This window comes from Podarcis vaucheri, assembly GCF_965113315.1.
Source record: "Podarcis vaucheri genome assembly, chromosome: 5".
Taxonomy (NCBI): Eukaryota; Metazoa; Chordata; class Lepidosauria; order Squamata; family Lacertidae; genus Podarcis; species Podarcis vaucheri.
The window spans coordinates 49,042,861-49,062,748 of NC_138763.1; the positions used below are offsets into that span (position 1 = coordinate 49,042,861).

The 19,888-nt window shown below is 43.0% G+C and overlaps 1 protein-coding gene across 7 annotated transcripts in view; it reads right to left on the reverse strand.

The window, feature by feature from the left end:
- The window catches only part of SORCS1 (sortilin related VPS10 domain containing receptor 1), a 384,134-nt gene that overhangs the window by 242,734 nt on the left and 121,512 nt on the right, over positions 1-19,888 (reverse strand). For all 7 annotated transcript variants that reach the window (XM_082225237.1, XM_082225235.1, XM_082225232.1 and 4 more), the window contains exon 2: positions 10,498-10,565. In XM_082225237.1, coding sequence (XP_082081363.1) covers positions 10,498-10,565 — 68 coding nt within the window. The remainder of the gene's footprint in view (positions 1-10,497; positions 10,566-19,888) is intronic.

Here is a 19,888-nt window from a genome sequence, read left to right on the forward strand (position 1 = left end):
GGAGAAAAAGGGGGGGGGATCTTTGACTGTTCAAGCCTGCAGGAGAGAGAGTAAAGAAAGATAAATTTCCACCATCTCAAACCTGGGAACGGGATGTCAGAGACAGAAATTTATGGGGAAGTTCATTGACTGTGAATGAAACGTCTTTTGACAGATAGTTAAAAAAGAGAAACAAATTGATTCCAATGTTGCCTTTTGCATTCAAAAGAAACAAAATATTTGAAAAATGAAAGTAATTTTCTTTTGTTGGTCCTGCTTTTAAAAGATGGATACAAATAGAAATTGTCTCCTCTAGTGGGAGCTTGTTAAATTGTTGCTGGAGTCGAGCTGGGGATTTCACAACTGTGAAGATTAGGATCGTGAGACCAGACTCTGACCAGACTCTGACCTTGAATAAAAATGTGTTTAGAAGAAGTTTTGGTGCTTGCTTTTTGCAAGACAAGCGCTTTGCTGGAGCAGATGCATGAGAAGATGGATTTGATGACTGTTGCAGTTAAAAACTTTGGACAAACGGCGAATACCCATATAGAAATCATTCAGGAACCAACCCAGGAACCTGTTTTGACAGGGCAAGTGCAAGTGCAGAAGATAATGGAGGAGGTTGCTGTTGAACCTCAAGTAACACAAATGGGGAGACTTGAGGCCTTGCAGGAGCATAAGCCACTGTTCTTGAAGTTTAAATCTAGAGTGGACTGGGGGGGGGGGTCTGGAGTTGTGAGGGCTCTTAATTTTGGAAGGACTTTGAAACATGCTTTTAAATACTTTCTGGATTACAGTGTTGACTGTGGGGAATGGGACTGTGGGGAATGGGCTGATCTGCTGAGGGGAGATGGAGATATTTTTGGATTGGAGTCCTCCCGAGACCTACCCCCCAATGAGAAAGGAAAGAAATTAAGAAAAAGATCAACAAAAGACAAAGTAAAGTGCAGGTATAAACAAGAAGAAGATCTGCAGAAGGGACATGGAAAAGACTTAAGAGCCTCGGACATAAGATCACCAGGTTGATGGACTAGATGGAATGGATAAGAAGGACTGACAAAACCCGAGACCAGGAAGAAGAGACGTTGGATGAAGATTGGAAGAAAGTTTTTAAACATTTATTTTGAGAATTAGTGTAAAATTAATGAGTATTAGGAAAAATGTTGGAATGAAACTATTTAGCTTTAGTAGAAATGATATAAGGAGTCATGTACAAACAAGTATTAAGTTTTAAGTTTTAAGGTTTTTTTATGGTAAGATAAGGTTAAATAAATTAAGGTAAACTGAATGACAGAATATAGTGAAAGATGGAAAGGATTTGCTAAGTTAATTAATAGGTTAGATCGTCAAGATAAATTATATAACAAAAATTGAGAAAGATGGAAAGAATTTGCTGAAACAATTAATTAAATTAGAATACAAAAAGGGAGGTGTGAGGAGGTCGATGAAACAAGTAAATGAAAGATAAAGATATGGAACATTGGATGTGTGTTTTAATGTTATTGGTTTTTTTTGCTGTATTGTTGTATTGTTTTTTATGCTTTTCCTTTTATGTATTGTATGTTTTGTCAATTTTTTGTTGTTTTCTTTTCTTCTTTTTTCTGTAATTCTTAAACTTCTAATAAATATATTTTATTTTATTTTTTTTAAAAGAGAGACTTGCTTCCTGGCAGATGTTGTTTGCCAGGTGAGATAACGGGAATGGGAAAGTAGTGGAGAGTTCTGAATTGGTTTTGTACTGACCTCTCCAACACCTTGGGAACTCCTTTCTCCCCATAAGTGACAGCTGGGAAGCTCGTGTTAATGGTTCTACTTCACCCAATGAGCTACTTCTGCCTAATTACTACCCTTCCCAGCACACTTCTGCCATGAAATAAAATCTTAACAATGGAAACAGTGGTGGTTGGTGCTCCTTGGCAGCAGATACATCCTCCTTTTGTTTTCATATCTTTGTTAATCTGCTATCTATTCCTTTTGCTAATAAAATGTTTCGGAGATGCAGGGGGAGACACGCCACATCAAGGTGCAAAGTTTCAGTGTGGGAATATTAAAAGAATGTTTCTTCATTTCTGTTCCTTTTTTTGTTTCAAAAGTTATTTTAAATAAGTGAGCCTGGGGTCTCAAAAAGTTATTTTTCAATAGAGTGATTTGCTGCAAGACAAAGAATACAATCAAATAAAGGAAAATTCTTATTGAGTTATATGAAACAGGTATTTCTGCCTTTAAGCCATATACTGAATAATATCAGAGCATCTACAGAGAGAATTGCCCAATTCCCATTACTAAGTGCATTTGCATTGAATATGCACATTCTCTGATGTTTCAGACTCATGGCTGAAAGTCTGATAAACAGATATCACCGCCTAAATTTGTATTTCAATTCACTTTGAAAGACAAAGGGAACTGCTGAATATTCAGATTTGAACATCTAGCCTTAGAATCTACCTTAAGAGCCCCAAGGAGAATTTTAAAGTATTAAATTGATTTCAACCCAAGTTTTATGACCCCTGCTCAATAAGTTGGTTAATCACTGGCTCCAGTCTCATTCAATTCAATGTTGTTGATACAGGGAGAGAGGTCTTTAAAAGGTTGATTTTATGAAAGGATTTGCATTTAGGCTTAACAGAGACCAGAAGCGATGCACAAAAATAAATATCAGACACCAGTGCTGAACACAGTAAGTCCCATTGACCACATCAGCACTGACTTCTGAGTAAATATGCAGAGTTTGCTTTCAAATTCAGACCTCTACCCTCAGGTCAGGTCAAACCCTCAGGTTTACTAGGAAAACTGAACATACACAGCTATATGTCTGCATAAGAGGTAATAATTCATTTTTCAAAAATAATTGAAATGCTGTTTTCTAAACTAAAGTTCTTAGCCTATTGCAGGGGTGGCAAACCCAGCTAGATGTTTCTGGACTATGACTCCCATTTTCCCTAACTGGCCATGCTGGCTGAGACTGATGGAAGTTGAGTCCAACAACATCTCAAAGGCAATAGGTTAGCATACAGAGAGTCACTGCAGTGGTGGGACTCATTCTGCACACCCCTGCTTCCCCTTTGTACACGCAAACTGAATGCCTAAAGTGAGTTAAGGTGTTAACCATTTCCAGTAACAATTTTTGAGCCACTTTTCTCAGCCCCATTAGCTGCTTAGAAAGTGAGAAATGTAAATGCCTTTCTATCTTGGATCAATTTGCTCCTGTTTGCTCCTGCAAACTGTAATCCATGGTATTCATGTCAATAAAACCACATCAATGAAGCAAAGGTTATGGCCTCATTGATGATAATCAGAAAGTGCCAAAGAATCTTGCTGTAAAACATGGGATAACATTCAGAGACCTGTGAGACCACACTATATATGTGAGATGCACACTCTAAATGTAAGATGCAAATTAAAAGCAAGCATTTCACCACCTTTTGGGATTCGGCTTTCTTTCTACACCTAAAATACTTTTGGACAAACTTTTCATAGGATATGAGGGAAATGTGAATGGACTGGAGGTCATCCATTATATGCTGGTTATATGTCTTTTACTTTGGATTCACAGAAGCAAAGCCATTATGACAGATGCAGGTATGACACAGAGAAATCTCAACATTCTGCAATTTGCTTAACACTTTGCTTTTTTATATTTTTAAAACTGAGGGAAAAAATTTTAAGTAGCTATTGTTCTTGAAATGTGCTCATGGGCACAATGATCTCAGCAGAGGGAGAAAATGGAAGCAACAAAAGTTCATCCTAATTCAGAATGTCAGAGCATTTCAACATTTATCTTACATGAAGAAAAATCCTGAAGACAATCCACTGGGAACTGAACATTTCATTTCAGTGAAGTCTGCATGTGAAAACTTCCTGGAAGATTGTGGCCCTTGTTACCAACCAACTTTATACACACAGAAAAGCACTTTCCCAAATTGATCTCATTCAGAAATAACAGTAACATTTGAAGTTAGGCTAGCTTAGTTACAACAGGCAACAATGTAAGCTTCCACGGAACTGACTTTGGGCTTTTCGACACAATAAAGTCTTACCACCGCCACTGTCAACTAGAATGGGGTGACTGAGGAGAAGGGGTAAAACACACACACAGCTAGAATATATGAATCCCATTACAAGGTGGATCCAACTTCTCAATTCAAAACAAGAATTGCATCCTATCCCATCCAACTCCTCTATAAGGTAAAGGACCCCTGGACGATTAAGTACAGTCAAAGGCAACTATGGGATACAGCGCTCATCTCACTTTTAGGCCGAGGGAGCCGTCGTTTGTCCACAGACAGCTTTCCAGGTCATGTGGCCAGCATGACCAAACGACTTCTGGTGCAAAGGAACACTGTGACAGAAGCCAGAGTGCACGGAAACGCCGTTTACCTTCCCGCTACAGCAGTACCTATTTATCTACTTGCACTGGCATGCTTTTGAACTGCTAGGTTGGCAGAAGCTCGGACAGAGCAATGGGCGCTCACTCCGTTGTGTGGATTTGAACTGCTCACCTTCTGATCAGCAAGCACAAGGGCCTCAGTGGTTTAGACCACAGCATCACCTGCATCCCTTTTACTCCTCTGTATTACCTGTCAGTCTACCTACTCTTCTCCAAGAAGAATAAAAGTCTTGGGGAAGAGGGTATTATGCAGCAGAGGGGAGAAGGAGGGAACCCAGGAGGGGGCATGGTGTCAAATGGAATGCGCTCATACTTTCCCACTGGAACATGTGGCTTGATGAGATCATTGTGTGCTTAGCATCTTTTACCACCTTGGAGAGGACTTGGCCTATTATCCATCCCTTCGCCATTTGTTCCCTTTCCCTAAGGAAGAAGGTTCGTCTTGCAGGAAGAGTGAGAGAGTTAAATAAATAGGGAGTCTCGGGAAATGGGGGAAATTTTGAGTTGGCCAAGTCAAAATCAAACTTGAAAACTCAATTTAAAAATACCACCCTGAATAGTTCTCTCTGTGCCTGACCTATGGTGGCTGTCCCATCCATATAAGCCATTGCTTTAACTGCAGCCATCAGATGAAAAGCAGGCATGTGATAACTTACCTTTAGCTTGAAAGTGTCGAGGTGAATTTAAGACAGAACTTGCTCACACTTTCAAGGAAAGGAATGGGCAGTGTAAAAAATATCATTCTAGCCACTTGCAGCTGTGTTCCATTGAGAGCGCATCACTGGTTGGCATTCAAAGCCTTGAAGGATAAGGTTAATCACAGTTCTTTAATGTTTGTCTCCACACAGTTTCAATCACATTACAAACGTGGAGATTATTTCCTCCCTCCGTCTCCTTGCCACCACCACCAATTCCCTGCAGATATGGTATCTTTTATTCTGACATTTTACTTATCTTAAACTTAAGCTTATCTTTATTTAGTAGCAGAAACCACTGTTTTCTCCAGAGTCTCAAAGCTTAATCCCTTTTGTGATCTAGGAGATATCTGGGAGAGCATTGGAAGAAGAAAATATATATAAACAAATCCAACTTGACTAATTGTTCTGTGTCACACAAGCTATTTCTTACCTTTACTCCCTTTCTTGAAGAAAAATAAATGCTTTTTTTTAAGAGAGAGAGAGAGAGAGAGAAATCAAAAGCACAAGGAAGGCAGAGTCTACCTAGAGGATTATAGTGTAATTAATGCCAAGTCTAGCTGGGGAGAAATCTCAATAACTCATTTCAAAAGTGGAATCACCCTTGTAACTCGGAGCCTGTTGATCCACTGAGACTGGTGCATGAAAAGCTCTGCTGCCTATCGACTTCTCTGCCTCTTACACACTGTGTAGTAGCAGCAGAAAGTCTTCTGACGCCTAGGACCTCATGTGGATCACTTTATTATTTTTAATACCATTTTTAAAATCACTTTAGTTAAATTTCCAGAGCTAGGTGATTGAAAGAAAGATCCAAACCTGGCAAGTAATCACATTACTGAAAATTTACTGAAAAAATGATGGAAGAAAAGCTTCATTATTTCTCCTTAAACCCAGACCCGGAAGGAACCATGCTTAATTAGTGCATTTATTGATATAAAAGTCTACAATGGTATGGTTTTACTTAAATGACTCTGCACAATCTCACCCCTCCATATGGAACAGTCACAAGAATGAGACTCACCACAGCTCCCCATTATGTTGAAACAGAAGGGAACTGTTTAAATGATGGTTAGTTCAAGCAACCTAGGATCAAACCATGGTGCATTCTCCTGCTTGTTCACTAACTACAGTTTCAACTAACCATAGTTCCCAAGTTAAAAAATAACAGGAAGCCTCTGGTTAGTGTAAAACAGGAAGTAGATGCTTCCAATTTTGTCCTTGAGAACGGGTCTTTTCTGTAGTGGCTCCCCATTGGTGGAATGCTCTTCCTAGGGAGGTTCGCCTGGTGCTTTCATTATATATTTTTAGGCACCAGGCAAAAGTGCTTCTCTTCAATTTCCTCTCAACTAAAGAATGCATGACAGATGCCATCCAAGCTCTGCTTAGAAATATCCAAGGAAAACAGTTCACCACCTTTTGAGGGAATCTCCTTTCCCATAACTTGAAGCCATTGGTTTTCATCCTACCCTTCAGGGCAGGAGAAAACAAGCTTGCTCCATCTTCTATGTGGCAGCCCTTTAGGTACAGTGGTGCCCCGCAAGACGAATGCCTCGCAAGACGAAAAACTCGCTAGACAAAAGGGTTTTTTGGTTTTGCATTGCTTCGCTAGACGAATTTCCCTATGGGCTTGCTTCGCAAGATGAAAACATCTTGCGCTTTTTTAAAAAAGCCGCTTGAAGAGGCGCAGTTGCGATGGACCGTGCTTGGCAAGACGAAAAACATCGCAAGACGAAAAGACTCGCGGAATGAATTATTTTCGTCTTGCGAGGCACCACTGTATTTGAAGATGGTTATCATATCTCCTCTCAACCTCCTCTTAGCCAGGCTAAACATACCCAATTCACTCAAGCGCTTCTCATAAGCCTTGGTTTCCAAACCCCTAATCATCTTGGTTACCCTCTTCTGTACATGTTCCAACTTGTCAATATGCTTCTTAAATGTAACATGTTAAAATATCAATATGACCACTTATATTAAAGACTTGATTCAATTGATTCTGCAAAACAATGACCAATATCCAAAATAAATACGAGGACATGCTCACATGTGCCAAATTTTATGAATCAAAGAACTAATTCTACCTGCAAATGTCACATGAAAAATTGGCCATAGGACTTAGCTACTGCTTTATTTTTAACCTGCATCATTCTAAAAGTTTAAGGAAAATGAGAAAATATCACTACCGTATTTTTCGCCCCATAAGACGCACCGGCCCATAAGACGTACCTAGTTTTTTTGGGGGGAAATAAAGGAAAAACAATTTATTTCCCCCCCAGGTGCGCTGCGCTACACCAGGAGCTTGGGGCGTGCGGAGCTCAGCGCGCCCCAAGCTTCTGCGTGCCGGTAAGGTATCCGCTAGCGTGGGAGAGCCGGGTGCCTCTCCCAGGGCGCCTCTCCCAGGGCTAGCGGACCCCTGCGCTAATCCAGAAGCTTGGGGCCAGCTGAGGTCAGCGCGCCCCAAGCTTCTGCGTGCCGGCAAGCAGTCCGCTAGCCCTGGGAGAGCGGGGCTCTCCCAGGGCTAGCGGATCGCTGCGCTACACCAGGAGCTTGGGGCGTGCTGAGCTCAGCGCGCCCCAAGCTTCTGCGTGCGCGCAAGCAGTCCGCTAGCCTTGGGAGAGCCGCGGGGCTCTCCCAGGGCTAGCGGATTGCTGCGCAACACCAGGAGCTTGGGGCGTGCTGAGCTCAGCGCGCCCCAAGCTTCTAGGTGCGCGCAAGCAGTCCGCTAGGCTTGGGAGAGCCGCCGGGCTCTCCCAGGGCTAGCGGATCGCTGCGCTACACCAGGAGCTTGGGGCGTGCTGAGCTCAACGCGCCCCAAGCTTCTAGGTGCGCGCAAGCAGTCCGCTGCCGCCCCAAGCCTCGCGCACCCGGCGGGACCTCCTGCCGGGTGCGCGAGGCTTGCAGACACTCGCGCGAAGCAGGGGGAGCCCTCCTGAGGGCTCCCCGTGTTTCGGGCGACAGGCTGCCGCCCCAAGCCTCGCGCACCCGGCGGGACCTCCTGCCGGGTGCGCGAGGCTTGCAGACACTCGCGCGAAGCAGGCGTAGCCCTCCCGAGGGCTCCCCGTGTTTCGGGCGACAGGCTGCCGCCCCAAGCCTCGCGCACCCGGCGGGACCTCCTGCCGGGTGCGCGAGGCTTGCAGACACTCGCCCGAAGCAGGGGGAGCCCTCCCGAGGGCTCCCCATGTTTCGGGCGACAGGCTGCCGCCCCAAACCTCGCGCACCCGGCGGGACCTCCTGCCGGGTGCGCGAGGCTTGCAGACACTCGCCCGAAGCAGGGGGAGCCCTCCCGAGCGTTCCCGCTGCTTGGGGAGAGATCCGTGAAGCCTGGACGCGCTGAGGTCAGCGCGCGCAGGCTTCGGGATGCCGGCAACTCTCCCCAAGCAGCGGGAACGTTCCCGCTGCTTGGGGAGAGGTCCGCGAAGCCTGGACGCGCTGAGGTCAGCGCGCGCAGGCTTCGGGATGCCGGCAACTCTCCCCAAGCAGCGGGAACGTTCCCGCTGCTTGGGGAGAGGTCCGCGAAGCCTGGACGCGCTGAGGTCAGCGCGCGCAGGCTTCGGGATGCCGGCAACTCTCCCCAAGCAGCGGGAACGTTCCCGCTGCTTGGGGAGAGGTCCGCGAAGCCTGGACGCGCTGAGGTCAGCGCGCGCAGGCTTCGGGATGCCGGCAACTCTCCCCAAGCAGCGGGAACGTTCCCGCTGCTTGCGGATAGCTTCCTGAAGCCTGGAGAGGGAGAGGGGTCGGTGATCACCTACCGCTCTCGCTCTCCAGGCTTCAGCGAAAGCCTGCATTCGCCCCATAAGATGCACCCACATTTCCCCTTCATTTTTGGAGGGGGAAAAGTGCGTCTTATAGGGCGAAAAATACGGTATATTGAACCTAAGAGGGATGAGGGGAGTCCTTGCTCTCTTCAGCCTTCAGAAACTGGATGTCATTTATAAGCAAACAAGATCAAAACACTCATTTGCAAGAGAATACATTATTTCATTCATTGACATCATACCTGGAAAAGCTTGGAACATTCAAGGTTGCAAAAGGTTGCTCTTTTCATTTTATTTCTATGTACTGTTTGATATTTTTAAGGAACAAACACCAAGGTCTACACTAATGTCACAAGGCAAATAGAAATAGCACCCAATAGCCTATTGCTAAACTCTTTAAAAACTTCCTAATATCACTTTTTGTTGTCTCATAGAAAGAACTTTGCAACACATCTACTGGTAGTCTCTGGTGAAATTAAAGAGAAGAGATCCCCTCTCAGTGCAAAGATCTAATGCCCCAAGCCAAACCTCATCTGTACTATTCTCCACCATTAGAAGCTTGTCTCCCAGCAGCAGCACTGCCATCTACCGGAGGGGTGAGTCAGTGGAGAAGTTCATGCTTTTAGATTTATACTGTACTGTGTTTTCCATTTATGATATAATAAACATAGGCATATTTATTATTAATACTGTAACCATGTAGTAATTTATAAATGCAAAGGAAAACGGGGGAAAAGCAAACACTTGGAACTTCTGTCTTCTTGACAAAAATAGTAGAATTTTTTTTCAAGTTGCTATCCTTCAGATTCCTTTACTCAATGCAAGAGAATATTAGATGACCAGCATGTTTCTTCCCAACATGGGATGGGAGAATGCACAAAGGAAATACATACAGTATTTTTATATGAATTAGTTTGGGACACACATTGCTACATTGTTGTTGACGTTAAGCAACTCTAGGTATAATGGGTGACTAAACAGGAGTCCATTAAAAGCTCCATATAAGCTTTCTAAGCAAAGAGTAAGAGTTGAGTTAAATATTATATATAATGTTAAGAGAGAGAGATTGTGTGTGTGTGTAGCAGAGGCAGTGTGAATAGAAAAGCGTGAATAGAAAGAAAATATCACCGCTAAGCTTGAAAAGGAAATTAACTAATATTGTGGAACAGACTCCCACAAGAGGTGGTGGGCTATACTTCCTTGGAGGTTTTTAAACCGAGGTTGGATGGCCATCTGTCATGGACGCTTTAGCTGAGATTTCTGTATTGCAGGGGGTTGGACTAGATGACCCTTGGGTCCCTTCCAACTCTAAGATTCTAGGATTCTGTTATTCTATTGGAAAAAGAGCTTGTTAATGCACTACTCACCATATTGTAGGAAATAAATTATTACTACAAATTGGAACAACATTAGGTTTCGCTTTCAGTTTTTAAATCAAATTTTCATTTTTAATTAGCAGATACATGAAAGCAGCAGTACATCATGTACTGTAGCTGAAGAGGATGGCTCAATTCTGACATCTCCATGTGTGAAGAATGAGCAGAGCCATAAATGACCACTCTGAGAGACCTGCAAACCTTCCATCATGTAAGAAATCCAATTAAATCTAATGAAAGGACTGTACCACAGTGTCCAAATTGTTAAGTAAGTTGGTAATTATTAACTCAGCTTATCTACATACCTCCACAGTGAGCTCTCCGTGATACTCCCCAGGTTGTAGTCATACAGCTTTGTCAGAATTAAAATCACCTGCAGGCACAAGAAGGAAATCATGGTTACTCTCTAACAATTAGAATCTCATAGAACTGATATGACCCAGGGGAGGACTTAGACTGCTGTTAATGGGTGCTTAACATAATTAAATGAATTGCTCAAGCATTTGCTTAACTGATATGGAAGTGTCTGCAGAGACGTCCGCAGACATCGGAATTCCTCTCAACAGTGTCTGCCGCATGTGGCAACTTCTCTCAGAAAAAAGGGAAGGGTCATCTGCTTTATCACTCAAAGCACATGATAAAGGTGAAACATCAACATGGTGTGAGCCAGATTAAAACTATTTTTCTAGACCTGATGCAGGGGCTCCACGTGAATTAATGGTCAAGATCTTCTACTCTGGCAGTTACCCCCTGCCCCCAGAAATAAGCCCTCACATTGTACAACACTGATAGATAAACCACAGACTTTAATAAAGACCCATAGTATAGTATATTCTTCTAAATAGTATGGAGTCATAGAGTTGGACAGGATCTTGTAGGTCCAACACCCTGTACAATGCTGGAAATGCAGAACAAAGGATGGCTTTCCAATAGGTGCTTGAAGACCTTTGCCAAGGGAACCCACAATACCTGTTTGTAATTGGTTCAGTTATAGGACTGCTCTTATGGATAAAATGCTTCTCCTGAACTTTAGCTGAAATCTGTTAATGGATGTAGCCATACTCTCCGGGGCAGCACATAACCATTCATTGATCATTTCTGTGTGATAGCCCTTGAGGCCTCTCAAGAGTATTATCATCCAGCTAAACATGTTTAGCTTATGGACTTGTCATCCATACCCCTAACTACCTTTGTTGCCCCCCTCTGTACCTTTTTTCAATTAGTTTATATCCTTTTAAAATGGCAGCTGTTACATTTTATGATCTGGAAACTTTTTATTAAAGTTTTTCTTGTTTAACAAACAAACAAAAGTACATATATTGTCCACTTTATACCTGCCCATTTGATGTTTTGTTTGTTTGCCCTAAATGATGAACTTTGCATTTTTCTGTATCAAATTTCCTTTTGTTAATTTCAGCCATTTCCCATTCTATCAGGGTCATTTTGAATTTTATTCCTATCTTTTGAGGTGTTTGCTATTTCTCCCCGATTATCCACACATTTAGCAAGCATTGCCTCCACTTCTTCACCTAAGGCGTTGATCCCAATGTACAAAGAATACCAGACCTGGAACAGAGCCTTGCAGCACCCTAAAGGCAACCAATGATGAGCCCTCCAGTAGTACCATTTTCCAACCAGCTGGAAATCCATTTGGTGGCATTATCATCTAACCCAAATTTAACCAGTTCATGGAGCGAAATATGGGGCATGTTGTCAAATGCTTTGCTTAAAACAAGATGAATTACACCCACAGCATCCCATTAATTGGGTTTACCGACCCAATTAAAAGAGAGAGAGAAAGAGATTAGTCTTAAATGAAATTTTAAGGGAAAGCTGCATTACATAATTTTTCAGTGCAGATGTGCTTCTGGCATTACTTAATCAAAGTGTGCTTGTGGCTTCCATGCTAGTTACTGTAAAGTCATTCATTCATTCATTCATTGTGGTAGGCCAGATTCCCCCCACCCCAACCCCCACAGCCACATATCCACCTTATTGGCATTGTGGTCATGTATAGCAAGGGTGGATAACATGTAGTCCTCCATACATTGATGAACTACAGCTCTCATTATTCCAGGCCATTAGCCATGCTGCCTAAGACTGGTGGGAGCAGGAGTCTAACCAGAGGGCTACAGGTTAGACACCTCCAATGCTATTTTTCTAGGAAAAGAGGTGCCAGAATTCACCATGAACACCTCCCTTGTTCTCTTATAATGGCAATGGCACCACCCTGAGAAGCGCCAGAACTGAGTTCCTGTGAGTTTCAGCTGAAAAAAGTCCCGGACACCCCTGGTGTAGATAACACTCAATGGAATATCATTTATATGGGGTAGTACAGGCTCTAGTAATTTCACCATGCCCTTGTAAAACCACCAAAACATATAGAAAACAGTGGTGCCCCCCAAAACTATGGACATACTTTAAGTACTATCTCTGTTGGAGGTTTTGTTAAGCTGCTTTTCGGGTTAACAGGTTCAGTTGCTGACAGTGCCCTTAATTCCTGTTACAGATGGATGTGAGACCTGGCACACTGCTAGCCTGACTTCATTATTTGGTTTACTGCCATCTTGTATCAGGAGAGCAACTACCAGAAATGCTTTATGTGCAAATGCCCCTCCCTTCCCCATCTTCGTAGTGGGGGATTTATAGGTCTATTCAGGGAGCGGAGCGGCAACATAATTCTGTATCTTCAACAAACAGCCGCCCTGCTGCCACTGATAAGCTTTCCTGGGAGGGCGGTGATTGAAATTTAGCACTTTCCAAGCCTTAATTGGCACATGTCTTTGTCAGGCATACGCACCCGCTGTGGGAATGCCATCTGACAGGGTGGTAGGCAGCCTGACACCTAGCACAAGCTCAGGTTCTCTCTAAAAAAAGTGAAATTAAAATGAAAGTGAGTCATCAACTTTCAGTAGATCAGAGTTTGGAAAATGGAGGACAGCAGAATGACTAGCGATTTCCAGCTGCAATTAGCTGTTCATCTCTGCTGTGCGCGACTACATGCTTGGCACCATATTGTTTCAGCTGCCATTGTGCCAATAACCCCATATGAACCAATCATTTATTATGATTTATTTACCAACCACATGGCTCCCATCGAGCCCTCAGAACAGCTTACAGACAAAAGCAAAAACAGCACTTAGTCCATAATCAAACAAGTAGCAACTAAAACTACATCAATTTAACTACTTTAAAATCAAGTTTGAAATAGCATTTTATCAAGCAGCTAAGATAAAGTTTGTACTGAAAAAAATAAATCAGGCCGGGTTGCAAAAAGTTTCAGCAGAAAGACAGAGTGGGGGATAGTGTTTCAACCTATACTGAATTTCAGTTTCAGTCCTCTTGAAGATTTAGGTTCACATTTTGGGTGTAGTCCACAGGTGGGAGCTTTGATCTTGGTAGTGATAAGGAGCACTTCCAGAGAGCTAAGTTTACAAACTGTGTCATTCCTGGAAATATCAGACTGAGCCAAGGTGACAAATGTCTTAGTTCAGAGGTAAGGAACTTTTCTAGCCCGAATTATCTCTCCTGCCCCTTGTAGGCCAAGTTTCACAGGTGGGTGGAGCTTCACACCTGTCCATCATCTGATGTCAAAATTTTATCAGGTGACCTTTTTGCCCACGGGGTCTTTAGAAGCCTCTTTCAAACTGCTATTTTGTGCAACACTTTGAACTGAGTTTCTGAAGATCTGAAAATCAGATGATTGGCAGATCTTCACAACCCCTGATCAGAGTGCTGCAGAAAATAACACTTTGAGGGGGCTTCTGAAGACATCTTCAGAAGCTCTTCTCAGTGTGCTATTTTGCACTTAGTTACATTTCGTTTGGACTCATGCAATGCCCAGCATTCTGTCTAGTGATCAGTTAGAAACCAACTAAGCAATTTTATAGCTACCCTGGATACCCCACTCCTTCCTGGAATATTAGCAAGACTCTGTTCCAGAGGACTTATAAGATATTGTTTCCCCCTCCTGAGTAGGTCTCAGTGATTAGTTTTATTCTCCCAGACTTGATTTTTGTTCCTAGCCTAACTAAGAGACTCTCACCACACTTTCTGTTCCTGGGATCCTGGTAGAAATTGTGGAAGGTTGTGTCAAGGGTAAGGAGCTGTGATCAGTTAGGGCATGTCAGGTGTCCTGAAGCTACAGCTTTCCCATGGGGTCAGCTCCCAGAAAAAAGGGCTATTTATTAGGGTCCAATGACTTCCCTAGATCCCTGGGAGATGTCACCCAGTTCTGGTTTTGCACAGCGGTTTGCAGAAAAACAGCTGAGGACAACGCAGTCTACATCACTTCAATGCTTTTTTGGCTGTATGAAGTGATACTAATGACCCAACCTAAGAATAAATATTCCTAGAGAGATTACCAGTAAATCTTGGGCTTTACTCATATTTAAACCACTTCTATGTTAAAGCAATATACAGTGATCTTTAAAAATATGTAAACTGAATAACTATTAGGTAATCCCCTCATCTTTCATTTTAATGCACCCCTTTTCATAATACCCCTTTTACTTTATTTCTATGGTGCGATAACCTTTCTTTTCCAATTACTTTTTCTGATAAAGTACATATTTTTTGATACAAAGACAAAAGTGCAAACAGGATAACAAAATGCATGTTTGCATTGAGGGTCTCTCATTTTGTGTATTGTTAGTCAAAAAAAGCTATGTGGACCCATCATGTAAAATATTTATTCTTTCATTCTTACTTCCGCTTCTTTGTTGTTTAGCCTGTAAAAGGTTAGTTTACATTTAACATTCTTTTTCTCTCTCCCTGGCTGTTGCTAGCTAATCTGAAGACCCTAATGAACAAAGACATGCATATTATGTTGTTCTAAATGTCAAAATATGGGTGTAGAGGAATTTGGTAATGTAATGAAAAATAATGCATTGCCCTTTTTTCTCTTTGTTTCTATTCCTCTCATCTACAGTAATTTCATCAAACACAACTAGCTATAGAAGAAGTAAAGAAAAATGAGTGTAAGCTTTGCTTACATATCCCCTGGTCTTTGAGGGGCTTCTGTAGTCCCTTAATGTAAGCAACTAATAGAAGTACAGTATATTCTCAAGTATAAGCAGACTTTTTCAGCACATTTTTAATGCTCAAAAAGCCCCCCTTGGCTTATACTCAAGTGAGGGTCCTTTTGGGCTGCTCCTTACTCCTCCTCCACCTTTGCTGCTGTCGGTGGCAGAGGAGAAGGAACGAGCAGCCCGAAAGCAGCCTTTTAGGCCTGCTTGTTCTTCTTCCCCCACTGCCACCACCACCAGGTTTGTGGTGTGGTGAACCGGCTTATACTCGAGTCAATAAGTTTTCCCAGTTTTTTGTGGTAAAATTAGGTGCCTTGGCTTATATTTGGGTCGGCTTATACTCGAGTATATACGGTAGTTGTCCTTTAACATTTCCCACTACCTGCAATGTTTTCCATTCAAGCAATTTGAATTTAATTATTTCCCCCTAACATATCAAGTGCTCTCATTTCCACTGTTCAGCATACTATATATAATGCTTCCTTCCTTATAATCTATCACAGTTACCCAGATCAAAAGAAGGTGCACTATTAAGAATGCCATCTGTGAATAATCATTTTTTTAAAACAAGATAATGGCATTTTATGTGTTAGACAAAATTTTACCACCCAGCCCTTGTAAGCAAACCCTATTGAGTTCAATGGTACTAATTCCAAGGGAAGTGTATATAAAATGGCAGTGTGAGAAATGCGCTAAAATTCAAGCGTTCAGAAGTGTTTCCATATTTGCCAGTTTTGCAACCAAAAACAGCCCAGTTTTTACAATTCTCCTGAAGATGCTCGTGTTCGCGTTTTGGCATATCTTTATAGAAAAGGCGCTGGAGAATAATGCACCAGCAAACAACAAGGACTGTTTCAGTGTCTTGGCTATCCACATGTCATGCACAGATGATGCAAATACTAAGAGGACATTGTAAGCCCAAAGTAGCAAAACATGGGAGATTCCTAGATAGATTTTCATGTGCAATTTTCTCTCCTAAAAGCAGTATCGTGGGAAATGTTTTGGACTGCAGCTGCAGTGCAAAGGTGGAGGGATCTTTACTTTCACCACGCAACCTTTGGCCTAGGTTCAAATCTTCCCCTTTCCCTAGCAGCTGTCATTAAGAAAAGAAAATTAATGGGAAGTTCAAAGCATTGATTTATCATATAATGTATAATTTGATGTCTGAGATCAACATGGGTTCTAGAGAGAAACCTGGTGGTTACCTGCCATTTAGAGGCAGGTATTTCAGAACAATGCCATTATTTAAATCATAATATGATGAAAAGGGAAGGGGAGGAAACAGGGGCAGATGATGGCACAGAGCAATGATGTCCTCCAGATGAGGAATTCCTAGCAGGAAGTGACCTGCAAGGTTCCATGACACATGAATATTCATAAACACAGATCCAAGCAGAGCAGTTTACACTGTGCTAACCTTAGCACAAAGTACATCTGCTAGGCCTCCCCATCAGACCAAGAAAGAGATCTCAACCTCCAACTGCAGTAACTGATCTAGGATGAGCCAAAGTTGCATGCATAGCCATGATCAGCTTATGATTTCAAGCTCCCCAGGCATCACAAAAGGCAGCTGTCAAAACAGGCACAAGCTACTTGTTTCCACAAGTCTTTAGGGAATGAGAATCTGTGCCTTTGGAAGATAATTATCTCAAGGCTTGTGCCTTTCAGTTCCAATGCAAGCCACAAAATCCAATACTTGCCCCTTTGAAAGTGTTGGCAGTGTCAAGTCATTTGAAACAAACTCTGGTCTTCAGCCAGGGGACCAAAGGCCACTGGGATGCTGTATTCATGTTTTCCATAAAGAATATAGTGAAAGAAATCCTACAGCTATGTTTTATGAATTACAGGGATGCAACTTTGTGTGATGTTCCTAGAAGACTCGTATTACTTTCCACTCTATGCCCAAGGGATCCAACTATTTTGACACAACTTTCAAAAACATGGATACCATATCAAGCCAATATAGTGTCACTTAATCGCTTGGCTAAGCTTCCCTGACACTAATGCTCTTTTCCCCTGGCAGCTACTCTGGCCACTTTTACACTGACATTTATCTAGAAAGATTAGTCACTATAACCCTGTTCTTATTCCATGTGGTTTGGAAGAGGCATCAATTGTGCTAATGAATAGAATGAGCAACCTTTAAGGTATAGCTGGGATGATTCTATGCATAAAAGACCAGAAGGCCCACAAACACAGGGTTGCCCTAGCAACAATATGCATGGTGTGAGCCACTTCTGATGTTGCTTTGTTATACCCATGTTCTGAAACAGAAGACAGGCAAAGCCTACTGAAAAGCAGCTTTGCGATGTTGGGATGTTTGCATGTGATTCTGAAATGTATTAACTATCACCACTGCTTTTTTTTTCTTAAAAAAATGTTTAGGGGTACTCTCATTTTCCTACTCATATTGAAATGCTGTGCCTCAATGAGGCCAAACTTAGAGTCACAAAATGTTTAGGGGTTTGCGTGTCGAAGTCCCCAGGGCCACCCCAATAACTCACACATCACACGGAATTTTTGTTTAAGGTTTTTGGCATAATTTTGGCCACAACTTTATTAAAATACAAGCAAGTGAGTGGTTGCTTAGGCATTGGTTGTGACTAGCTGCCCCCACCGTGGGGGACAGTCTGACATTCCACATGCCTGCGAAAGTCAGAAAAGGGGAATACACTTGGGGCTAGCGACGGAGCAGGGAACCTGCCCTCAGCCCACCCCAAATGCAGCCAGGAGCTCTTGCAGTGGCCCGAGCCCCCTTGACAGGGTGGACAAGCAATAATTAGCCCCCGATTCCTTTAACGGAATCCCTTGCAGCAGCAGCATTAGAGGGGCAGGCACAGCCAATCCATGCCCTCAACCAACCAAACCATAAACCAATGCCTAACCACAACCTTACAAGTTGTGACGATTTGCTACGCAGTAGGCAAAAACCAAATGGCACCAGCCAATCAGCCAGATGGACAAAATTCCTACTGGGCCCCTGCCCCAAGAGCATACGACCCCATGACAGGCACAGCAAGGTCAACGCGAATAACCCTAATTCTAGGGGGGGGGACGGGCAATTCGTTGCACGAGCAAAAAGAGGAAGCCCTAGCCTTGTGCAAGTAGTTTTAGCATTTCTGGCTGTCAGTCAACAAATGGCAACATCAACTTCTTCCCAACAACAAGGGAAGCCCAATCGTTTCAGTGGCCAATGGTCAATTAGCCCGTCCCCAACTTTGGAGTGTCCTGGCGGCCCCCACTGCAACACGTGCTCTCCATGACGGAGAACACGCTATGCATCCCCCCGCGTCCCCCCAGAAAAAAACACCACTAACTATCATAAGGATCTGCAAGCATAAGACCACAGATTCATATCTGATCTTTGTGTTTGGGGGAAGAAAACAAGGTTGTTTTCTTTTGTAAATACATTATAGGGAGCAATTTCTGATTGCAGTTATTTTTAACACAAAACAACCTATCTGTAGGAACTCAATCTTTCCACCTGAAAATATTTTAGTATCTTATGAATCACCAGGCTTCCTACCTACAAATTATTTCCATTTTCCCCCAGTACAATAAGATGCTAAAGTCAAGCAAATAGCTTTTATCACTTCATTGGGGATGGAGTTCTTCAAAGAGAGGCAAATAAATCAACCTAATAAAAACATGCTTCTGCTATAATTCCAAGTGATTTGGTTCTTTCGATTTATAACCTCAGGGCTGGATTGAGAATTTTGTGAGCCTCGAGGCAAGACATCTGCAAGAGACCTGTCTCTCCCCCAATGAACGTGTAATGTTTGCTCACTTCCATCATTGCTCAAAAACACTTAGACCAGAAAAACAAAAGTCCAAGGTAAGTCATAGACTTAACTTACGCCTGCTTTTCTATGTAGTGATTCTGCCCATTCCCTGTTTCAGTGATCTAAAAGCAAACTCACTCAAAGGTACTGCATAGAGATTTTCAGCCCTTTTGACTTCCACCTCTGACTCTGCCCTACTTCCCCTTCAAAGGCCTTATCTGAATCTGTTTCTGCTCCCTAATTTCTCTCCAGTTCTGTGGGGCTCCTCCAGCCCCCTTACCAACAGTGCCCCTGCCACAAATATCTGTCCCACTGTGGTCTTCTGCTTGTTTCTTTATCCAACCCCACTTGATCCTGTGAATACAAGTGAATACAAGTTGGTCCCCTCTCACCCACTGGTGCTCTCCTCCATCCGAGCCCCCCAATCTGCCAGGTGCATCCCACTCAATACCAGCTGGCTAGCTGCCCCCTTGGCGTAGAACCCCCACCTGCTTTGTGCCCCACTTTAACCCCTCTAGGATATCACCTCTGACTCCTCCTTCCCTCCCTTCCTTGGGCTTCTTGCCTGTCTCAGGCAAACCAACTAATAAGTACAGTTATCTCAAATCAATCAATCAATCAATCAATCAATCAATCAATCTACTCCCTATGTTCATCTCTGCCTTTACTGCCTCCTCCCTCCAACTCACCAGCTCGCTCTCTCCCTCCTCTTCTTGTCCTCCTCCATGCAGCCCCTCGACAATACCCAATACAGCCTGTCCAATTGTAATGCATCATGTTAATGGTCCCAACCAACAGGAGTGTACTTTCTTTACCGAGGTCTGATTATTGTTATCAGAGAGAGAGAAGGAAGGAGGGATGGAGCTTGGTGCTACCTGTGGTACACC